The sequence below is a fragment of the Triticum dicoccoides genome, chromosome 6B (assembly GCF_002162155.2).
Source record: "Triticum dicoccoides isolate Atlit2015 ecotype Zavitan chromosome 6B, WEW_v2.0, whole genome shotgun sequence".
Lineage (NCBI taxonomy): Eukaryota > Viridiplantae > Streptophyta > Magnoliopsida > Poales > Poaceae > Triticum > Triticum dicoccoides.
In genome coordinates this window covers 160,362,996-160,373,640 of record NC_041391.1, presented here as the reverse complement: position 1 = coordinate 160,373,640, position 10,645 = coordinate 160,362,996, and the positions used below count along the sequence as shown (strand labels likewise).

General features: G+C 46.1%; 1 protein-coding gene across 2 annotated transcripts; it reads right to left on the bottom strand.

The window, feature by feature from the left end:
- Nucleotides 1–1,603: 1,603 nt before the first annotated feature.
- LOC119326801 lies at nt 1,604–9,075 on the bottom strand. Of its 2 annotated transcripts, XM_037600403.1 has the most exons (6): nt 8,421–9,075; nt 5,959–6,176; nt 3,970–5,785; nt 3,488–3,787; nt 2,516–3,404; nt 1,604–2,376 (listed from the first exon to the last, which is right to left on the bottom strand). In XM_037600403.1, the coding sequence occupies exons 2-3, from the start codon at nt 6,083–6,085 to the stop codon at nt 4,071–4,073; spliced, it is 1,842 nt and encodes a 613-aa protein (XP_037456300.1). In that variant the 5' UTR covers nt 6,086–6,176; nt 8,421–9,075; the 3' UTR covers nt 1,604–2,376; nt 2,516–3,404; nt 3,488–3,787; nt 3,970–4,070. The 2 variants fall into 2 exon arrangements, with proteins under 2 accessions (XP_037456300.1, XP_037456299.1); XM_037600402.1 differs by lacking the exon at nt 8,421–9,075 and having other exon boundaries at nt 5,959–6,869.
- Nucleotides 9,076–10,645: the final 1,570 nt, after the last annotated feature.

Below are 10,645 nucleotides of genomic sequence, written 5' to 3'. Positions count from 1 at the left end.
TTATCGCCAGGCCTCGCAGCTGAACTCCCGAGGAGTTAAATGCACAGAATCACTAGTCATGTCATGATCAGACAAAAATCACACTTTACGAATCGTGTCATTTTACACCGCACCGAAAAATCAACAGTGACCAAAAACACTGATGATAGATGAGTAAAATACACCTACGGTACCTGTATTCTTCGTATAAAATCACTTTGGTCATTGTATTCTGTCAAGCACAAAATACGGTCATTATGTTTGTGCTGGCTGCTCAACATATGCTCACTCGCCCCGAACCGGCCGTATTTGAACAGCTGGCATACGCTGCGCCCATATTTTGCACTTAGGTCCCTAACTTTCATAAACTTTCGATCAATGATCCGGCCAAATCCCTAGCTTTCGATCCTCGTTCCTTCCGCCCCAAATCCCTAGCTTCCAATCCCCATAGGTTGCGACGCCTCCGTCGTCTCGTCGTCACAGTGCACCTGCTCGTCGTGCCCCGCGCCATGCAGTCGCTCTGTATCATCGCCGGCACGCGGGATATCTCCGCCGCCGCTTTCTGTCCCGTCCTCCGCCGCTAGCATGTCCAGCGCGAGCTCGTCCGGTACAAGCGGTGCTACTGCTGTTGTGCTTCCTCTGATCAAGTGCCCTGACTGCGGTCTGCTAGTGAAGCGATTCTTCTCGCAAACCCCGAAGCATACAAACAACTTCTTCTACAAATGCATGTGCATTTGTTCATGGTTTTTATATTGTTTTCGAACCAGCCAAAGAAACGGGGTTGTGATTTCTGGCACTGGGAGCTCTCATATGTTCTGCATTTTGTGAAACATGGCCACCTTGGAGGGCATGAGCATCATGGAGGGCAGGGGCATGGCCAGCAGGGTGGAGATGAGCATAAGGGAGGACTGGGGCATGACCATCAGGGTGGACATAGCCATCTTCTGGTGCAAGAAGAAGGGATAAAGGAGATGACAAGGTCTATAGTTGCAATAGGAAATGAGATTTGTGGTTGTCTTGAAGATGATTGTTGCTTTAGTGGGTGCACTTGTTGTTTTGTGTGGAGTAGCAGTCTTGAAGATGTGATCTTCTTTATGCAATGAAATGTCTTCAAGTCAGATGGCTTTTCATGTTGATATGTTGTGCACTTGTTAATCTTGTATGCAATGAAGATGTATGAAATGATACAATTTATGAAGTGTTGAATGATTTCAAGTCAGATTGCTTTTCATGTTGATTATGCGTGATGAATAAATTGAAGTTAGATGGTATCTTTGTGTTTGCTATTATATGTGTTGGGGAAGATGCATGTGAATTATCAAAGCCTTGATTCCTTCATCATCAACAATCTTTCGTCTCGCCTTCGAGCTCGATGCCTTTCATCAACAATCTCCCATCTCGCCTTCGAGCCTTGATGCCTTCATCATCAACGATCTTCCGTCTTGCCTTCGAGTCTCGATGCCTTCATCATCAACAATCTTCCGTCTCACCTTCGAGCTCGATGCCTTCATCATCAACAATCTTCCGTCTCGCCTTCGAGCCTCGATGAATCAATAACACGAGTACTCACAACACAATTGAACAAGGCCATTCATAAACTCATTCATGTGAGCATCACAACATCATGATAAAAAACAACAATATTATAGCATTATGACCAGAATTTGGCACATGAGCATAATCATAAGCATTATAACATGATTAACATGCTTGATGACATATAAATATCCAATCCAGAAGCATTACATGTTCCATCTAAGCAACAAAATGAAGATCACCAGTAGTTTGTTTAGCAACTACATGCTCCATCTGAGCAACAAAATGAGAATAGATCATAGTTCTATACATCAGCATACTTAAGCAAGTAAAGAGGACAATGAACATTCATATAAATTCATCAAACATGTTGACCCTCTTGGGCTTCTTTGCTGCTGCTGCCTACTTCTTTGCTTGTGCAGAAGCAACCCTCTTTGCTGTTGCTCCCTGCTTCTTTGCTTGTGCAGCTGCCAGCTTCTCCTCTGCCTCTTTCTGCTTTGCTTGTTGAAGAGCTTCCCTCCTGGCAATTGCAGCCTTCCTTCTTTCTTCTACCTCTGCTGCCATTTGTTATGCTTTTCTTGCCTTCTCTTCTTTCTTTGCTATTGCTTCTACTCTCTTCCTTGCCTTCGCTTCTTATTTCTTTGCTACTGCTTCTGCTCTCTTCTTTGTCCTCTCTGCTTCTTTCCTGGCCTTCTCTACTTCTCTCCTGGCAATTCTCATAGATGCAGCTTTCATAGCAAGGTCCCCTACTGCTGTTGAGGTGCTTGCTCTTCCTGTGCCAAGTGCATCTCTAGCAGCAGTGATAAAAGAGCTATCTGGCAATGGCCTAGGAGCAGAAGTAGTTGTTCTTGGCATTGGTCTCTGTAGAAATATCACAATGTCAATTGCAGCAGCTAAAGACTACAGAGAGAGGATGAACCATACATTGCAGCAGTAGTACTTAATAAAATAGTTGAAATTCTACAGAGAGAGGAACAAGGAGAAAAGAAAAGGGTTGTACCTGCAACATCATTTCATTGAGCATATCATGATTGTACACATCAGAGAGAGGAACTTGGTCAATGAAATCCTACAACTCTTGTTCCCGTGTCTATTCTTCAGCATTTGTTGCTGCCTCTGCCTCTTCCTCATGATTTGCCTGTGTTTGTTCTCCAGCATTTGCTGCTGCCTCTGCCTCTTCCTCATGATTTTCCTATGTCTGTTGCTCTTCCTCAGTAGTTGGTTCCGCCCTTCTCCTTATCCTCACTTGTTGCTTTGGGGGAGGAACATATGGTGGTATGCCAGCTTTAAGATCGGAACATGAACTCCTATTGTGTCCTGGTAGTTTGTAGTGCCCACAGTGAATAACCACACCATGTATTGTCATTCTGATTCCACCTCTGCCATCTGCAATTTCTTCAGGAGCCCTCCTTCTGTTATGACCAAGGTTTCCAACTTTTTTGACATAAAGAGGTGGTGCAATAGGGCATCCATTCATTTTTTTCCACTCTCTTCTATCTCTGCAAGGCACAATGAAATGAGAGTATGCCTTGTGGTAATAATCAATAGAATAACACTTGTGCACCAGCTCAATAGGGGAAATTCTTTCTCTCCTGCAACATGGAATTCCAGTTAAATTCCATCTTCTATAGCTGCAACTCTCCACATGTATGTCCACAATGTAAGTGTAGCCTCTGTCCTCCACAGAATATATGCCATCTCCAGCTAATTCAGCATAGCATGTGTTAGCTAATTCTGTGTTCTTGTCAAGCCTGTTCTTAATCTTTGGGTAGATTGGATAAGTCTAGCTCAACAATTCTTCATTTTTTGTAACCATCCTGGTGGTTAGTTGTGCCTTAATCCTGTCTATCATAGAGAGGACTGGAAACTCTCTTGCTTCTAGAATGTACCTACATTGCATAGCTAGACACATGAGCTCACTACTCATGTAAACATTGGCCATATAAATATTGACACAGATTAGCTAACTTACTTATTAAAGACCTCACAGTTGTTATTCAATAGAATGTCACACTTTGGAAGGTCTGGTTGAAATGCTCTCACCCAAGTGTAGGGATCTAGGTCATATAGTCAATCATATGCCCTCTTACTCAAAACCTTCATCTCCTGCATGCTCTCTTCCCAAGTAGTAACAGTTGTGCTTCTAGCACACTTCCACAACTGTTTTTTAGCACATCACCTCTATGACCAGCTCTTGTGAAATTGCCATAGGTGCCTAACAAAACATGTGGGCTGATTGAGGAAACAAGGCTTCTACTGCATTGATTAGTCCCTGTAAATAGGTTTGCATATTAGCTGAAAGTAAACTGAAACTTGACTGAAAGTGCACTAGATTCTAACTGAAACTACAGTTCCTTAATTGCACTCACATCAAAACTGAAAATACAGTGAAAGTGAACAGTAACTGAACTGAAAATGCATTTAAAGTGAACAGTAACTGGACTGAAAATTTACCTTTTGCCTGTCAGACACAATTGTCCAGGGGTCAGTGTTCACAATTGCAAGGTCTTGCTTGACAGCCCTAAGAAACCTGTCCATGTGTGGGTGTCTTCCACTTAAACATAAGCAAAGGCCAATGGATAGATACAATCATTTGGGTCCATGCCAACATCACTCAGTAGAACACCACCATACCTGGTCTTGATATGGCAGCCATCAAGACAAATCACAGGTCTACATCCTTCTAAAAATCCTCTTTTACAAGCATCAAAACTGAAATAGCACCTTTTAAATCTCTCTTCATTGTCAAGTGAGACATAAAAGGTGCTAACAGGATTACTTCTTCTAACTTCATTGGCATAGTCCCACAGCAAATTGAACTGTTGTTCTTCATCTCCATGTATAACATCCATTGCTAATCTTCTAGCTCTCTGTAATTTGCTTCTGCTGGGTGTCATGTTCCAATCCTTTTGGACAATTTTGGTGAAGTTCCTCATATTCATGTGATCATCAGGCCTTAAATGCTCAGTATACTTCTCTGATAGAAACCTAGAGGTGAAAGCCTTTACTTTCCACTTCTTACAACAAGTATGCTCAGCGTTCATCTTCTTGATCATCATGCACTTGGTCCTGCTATCATGAGATGCCCATAAGTACCATGGACAACCATTTTGACACCTGGCTGAAATCCTTTTCCCATCATTTATTGGCAGTGAGATATCAACTCTGTTCTTGTAGATGTATTCTCTAATGGCTTTCCTCAACATCTCTGGTGACTGGAATAATTGTCTAACTTTGACCACGGGGTCATGCATGTCCTCTGGCCTGAATGTCTTGAAGTTGTGTTTCAACTCATCTTCATCTGAATCTGGCATTTGAAGATCTTCCTCATCTGAATAAGCTTCAACATCTGCAACTTTCTTTCCTTTTATATCTACTTCCACCTCTTCAATCTGATCTTCCAAAAAATCTGCATCTCCATCAGATATAACATAGTCACTGTCCACTAAAGCATCCTCATTGTCTGAATCACTACCTCCTCTTCCAGCATGAGAAATACTCCCATCATCTACATTTGACTGAGCATCTTCCTCTTCCATATATGCTTCCTCTTCCATATATGCTTCCTCTTCCATAACAGCTTCATCATACATAGCTGCTTCTTCATCCTCTTCTACAACAACTTCCTCATAGTTAACCTCAACATCTGCCATATACTGCTCAATTTCTTCCTCACTAAATTGATCATCAGCTTGCCCCTCTTCCATGTTTTGCAGATCCTCATATTGCACATCTACCTTTGAATTGTCATTTCCTTGCTCCTTTGCCATAGAGTGCACAGCCTCATCTACATTGTCATTTCCATGCTCCTCAATCCTATTATGCTCAGTCATTCTCTCTGCAAATTTCTCCTCTTTTACTTTCCTAGGACTGATCACAGGAGGTAAATCAGAAACAGGAAAGACCACAACATCGTCCCAATCTATGCTTCTGTAGCTCTCATCATGGTCAAGGTATAGCTGAATTTCCTTATGTCCAAACACAACACAAGCACTAATATTGTCACAAGCCTCCTGAGATATCATTTTCCTAAGTCCACCAGTGCTAACTTGCAACCCTGGCAAACACCAATACACATCCAGTTTACCTGCCGTCTCATAGCCTAGATCTTCAACTATTCTTTCCAATTCAGACATGGTCAATTTTGCAGAGAACACATAATCATACCAAGCAGTTTTTCCATTGCAATAACTCCTGTAGTTACTTTGCCCAACGAAAAACCCACCATGATTTATACCTAGACTGCATGGGTAGTCATAATTGTACTTCTCTGCAAAATCAAAAAACAGAGCAAAGAACCCTCTTTTATTTCAGACAAACAAAGCAAAACCCTAGCAATGACTGCGAAATCGACAGATTCGATGACCTACATATCAGAGACTCTTACAAATCATTACAAAACTGCAAAACGAGGAAGAGAATGAAGGATTTGAGAGTGCTCACCATATGCCGGCGTGCGCACATGATCAGGTCGAAGGAGGAAGAGCTTCTGGCCATCGCTGCTTCCCGCAATATCCAGCGAGTCGGCGGCGTCTTCTGCTCCGGCCGATGGACCACCTTTGCTGGTCATGGTAGCCGCCGCGACAGGAAACCCTAGCGGAGATGCAACGCGACCATGATCGCCTCCACTCTCTCCGCTCCCCCTTTCCTCTTTACTCTCTCTGCAATTATGAAATGAAGTGACGGGGCCGATGTGCTCTATGACAAAGGGACTTAAATGCAAAAAATCACATCGCCATGTGCGGTCAAAGGGGTCAGCGTATGCCATTTGTCCAAATACGGCCGGTTCGGGGGCGAGTGACCATATGTTGAGCAGCCAGTGCAAACATAATGACCGTATTTTGTGCTTGACAGAATACAGTGACCAAAGTGATTTTATATGAAGAGTACATGTACCATAGGTGTATTTTACTCATGATAGATGCTAAATATTTGGATGATTTAACTAATCGGCCATCCCACCTGTCAGACTAAGTTGGCAGAAAAATACATGCCACGTACGCATAAAAATCGCCACATCTAGATTGAAAGCAAAGGGAATACCTCATATGGAAAGAAACATATATAGTCAATGAAATTCTAAAGATAGCCGTAATAAGCGATATGATAAAAGATTCAGAATGAATGAATAGAATCTAATAACATCGGGTTCCCGTGAAAAAATGGGATTGGGGGAGTACCGAAGGAGTATCTCCGAGTTAAGGAGTACCGAAGGGAAGGAAGAAAAACCAAGTGAAAGAAAGAGATCGCAATGGTCTAAGATATAGTCAGTGAACAATAACTCAGATCTGATGTCGGTCTACTTCCTCCTCCCCTTTCTCTAAGACTAGCCACAATGGGTAGTAACATAGACTAGTAACATGCACATGTTACTAGTCTATGTTACTACCTCTATAGTGGGGAGTAACATATGTGTGGTAACATGCATCACTTCATTTATTATGCTGTAGACTTATCTTGCCTTGATATGTGTGATGTTACTCATACTACTAGTAACTAGCTATGTTACCACTTTCCTCTCTTTCTTCATTTATTGCTTGCCACATCATCTACTTTATCTAGATATGTGTGATGTTATTACCTATGTTACTCTCACTGTGGGTAGTCTAAGACCTCCTCCAATGCAAAGGTGATTAGATGAGGTGCTAAGTATATTAAATGCCTTAGCAACTCAAGTCCCCAGTGCTAAGCTTTTGGGTGCTAAACTTGATGCATTTAATTAGTTGTAGACTCATAATTATGCTTCCACCTAGGTACACGTGCTTAGCACTGTTTCTTCCTCAGGTCATCATACTACTCTCTCTCTTCTTAACTAGCATGCCACATCAGATTTTTTGCTTAGTTGACAACCTTAGCACCTGTACAAGGTGGAGCATTGGGAGGGGCCTAAGGCTAGTTCCAATGCATTGATACTTACATGAGGTGCTAAGCACATTAAAAACTTAGGTGCTTAACTTGTTGGTGCTAAGCATCCTTTATTTAATGATTTTGTAACTAAAATTCTTCATGCATTGGTGGGATCCTTTCAATTTAAGTGTTTTGCCTAGGTTCTCGCGCTTGGCACTGTTTCTTTCTGGGGTCATCACACTCATCTCTCTCCTCTTAATTACCTTGCCACATTGGATTTTTTGCCTACATGACAGCCTTAGCACCTGTACAAGATGGAGCATTGGAAGGTGCTAAGGCATTTTATCAAACACCTCGTGTGGGCATAGGGAAAGCCACGGGAGATGCACCTCATCCCTTGCGCCGCCGTCGGGGACTGGCCGATGATTGGACAGCGAGCCGCCACCGCTTCCCTGGTGCCCTTCCTCTCCTCTCCTGTGCCCAAGGCGAGGTGCCCTCCCACTCCTCCCTTTCCGCCGCGAGTCACACAGCACGCCGCAACTTCTCCCCACCCCGACCAAGATGTGCAGGGGCGCTGCAGTGTCCGGCAGTAGGCGTGAGCCTTCCCGGAACGGCTCTGCCCAACCCAGATCCACCTAAAGTGCTACAGCACTGGGATAGCCTCGACGCCCTCTTCCTGCTCACTTTGTGGCTGTCGCGGACCAGGGGGTTGAGGGCATCGCCACAACCATCGGGTTGAGTGACCTCACCGCCGCCTCCGTGCTCGCGTCCGACGTTCTTCTCGCAAGGAAGAACGCCAAGTCGGCATCTAGCGCCTTGCACGCGGTAGTGCTGGCTTGAGGAGACGAGGACGCCGGCGTGCTGAGAGTGAATCTCACGTACTCGCCTCCACCACGATGGTGAATCTCGTGGGAGGTGACGGCTTGCGCTCGTAGTAGAAAGGGGAGGCAGATGACGGATTTATGGCGAGCTCAGGCGACGGGGACCAGCAGGACGACGACGCGGCTGGGTACGGGAAGGGAAGGAAGGAACAGAGCAACGGGCACGGCAAGGCTGACCTGGTGCTCCGAGAGGCGATGGCGCGCAGGGTTCAGCTGGTGGTCGGGGTAGCCATGGGAAGCTCTGGGAAGAGGCGCTCCCAGTCCAGGAGGAGGCGAAGTCAGAGCTCCTTCCTAGGACGCTGGATGGCAAGAGCAGATGAAGCGCTGGGCTGCTCCCTGCACACAAGTCATAGACTCAAGGTCGATCACTGTTTAGGAAGCTAGCCATGGTTGCGCCGCATGGCACCATTCTCGGGGGTGCTGACTCGTTCTATCATCTCCCGCTTTGCCTTTGGCCGACGCCACCATTCGTCTCTTCAGCTGCGATTTTTCCAGCGACGTCGCTGCTGTGAGCGACCAGCTATTGGCCAAGGAGGAGGCCACGTCTTTCGACAGAGTGAGAGAAGGTCAGTGTCCTCTGCCTGTGAGCAAAAGGCACAATGTTTGATGAAATGTCAAGTAGAGAGGGAGAGAAGGTAGAAGAACAAGTCAATGTGTCTACCTGGTAGTTTTTCTTTCCAACTCAGCCTGATGGGTGGGCCCATCGATTAGTGATGTCATCCAAATGCTTAGCATCCACCCTCGGTGTTTTTTTGCCACTATCAATTTTTTGGCACGGTGCAAAATGCCATGATTCGTAAAGTGACGGTTTTGCGCTAATCGTGACATGAATGTGGTGGTCTTGTGGATTTAACTCGCTACCGAGAGCTTGCTTCGACAGAAAGAATACTGAACCGACACATATAAATGGTCAGTCAACTGAAATGCCGGTGGCATGAATAAGAGCAAGTACAATAGCAAGCTTATAGCTCGCTTACTTGGCAATTTTGCCCATGCGAAGAACAAATATCTGAAAAAGTAAGGGGATGGGCTCTCATGAAAGAGCCTAGCAATACGTGTGCTCCTAGGAAGATGCAATAAAATGTGAAGAAAGAGATAAAGAGAAGAAGAGAAAAAAAATACTAACCTTATAGTCAAGCTTATATCTAACATTGTTGTATGAGTGACTATAAGTGTTGGCTATAGATGGTATGACAACATCTTATAGACAGCAGTTGGTTGTATTATTAACCATGCCGTGCACCAAAAATGAACACGGAAATTGATTACGAACACGTCTAGGCTGTTCACGGACAGATTTATGGAAGTCGGTCATCCAAGGCACGATCACCAAGGTGTGAGGTCGCATCCTCCACTACCTTGGAGACGGCGGTGGCGGCGCTCCCTGGGGATCTAGGGATGTCGTGTCTGCGGAGGAGCGGGTGGCGAGGCAACGACGAGCCGACAAGCGTGCTACGAGCGACACAACGCTGCTCGATGCTCTGCGTTCGCCAAGTCAGACGCGGCGCTGACCTGAGTCCTCAATGACCATGATCTTGCAGCCGCCTGGGCCCTCGACCGCTCCGTCACCACTATGGATGCGTCACCAGGTGTCGCCGCCTTGACAGCGAGGAGTGATCACTTAGTGATTCCTTCACAAATGTCGAGGCAAGGCCGCTTGTAACGCCCCGGATTCATTGCGCCAGGTGTCTGCCAATTATTCGCCGTAGTTGCCATGTCATTTGCTTGCGTGTTGCATTTTATCATGTCATCATGTGCATTTCATTTTGCATACGTGTTCGTCGCATGCATCCGAGCCTTTTTCCCGTTGTCCGTTTTGCGATCCGGCACTCCTATGCCCTCTGGCGTCCCCCCTTTGTCTCTTGTTGTGAGTGGGTGTTAAACTTTCTCGGAATGGCCCGAGGTTTGCCAAGCGGCCTTGGTATAGCACCGGCAGACCGCCTGTCAAGTTTCGTGCCATTTGGAGGTCGTTTGATACTCCAACGGTTAACCGCGTAGCCCGAAACCCCCATTTCTCTTTGCAGCCCAACACATTTTCAAACTGGCCCAAAACCCATCAAACTCCCCTCCATGCTCTCGGTCGTTCGATCACGATCGTGTGGGCAAAAACCGTGCCTCATTTGTAGCTTCCTAGCTCCCTCTACCTATAAAACTAGACCTCCCCCGAAATTTTCGGGTCATTCTACCCTAACCCTAGCAAAATCGCCCTCCGCCGCCACCGGACGCGTCCGCACCGCGCCGGACAGGTCCGCTGCCGCGCCCCGTCCACTCGCCGCCTGCCACCTGTCGGCCGCCGTCGCCCGCCTCTGCCGGCCCGCGAGGCCCGCGCCAGGCCCGCGGGACCCGAGCCGCCGCCCGCCGCCGCCCGTGCGGGCCCGCGTCTCCCGCGCCGCCGCGTCCTT

Excerpts from the sequence above, each read along its gene's own strand:
- LOC119326801 (XM_037600402.1), bottom strand. The coding sequence starts at position 6,283 with ATGGCATACGCTGACCCCTTTGACCGCACATGGCGATGTGATTTTTTG. Across the intron at positions 5,786-5,958 it reads TGTGCGCACGCCGGCATATG|AGAAGTACAATTATGACTAC; the intron begins GTGAGCACTCTC and ends TTGATTTTGCAG.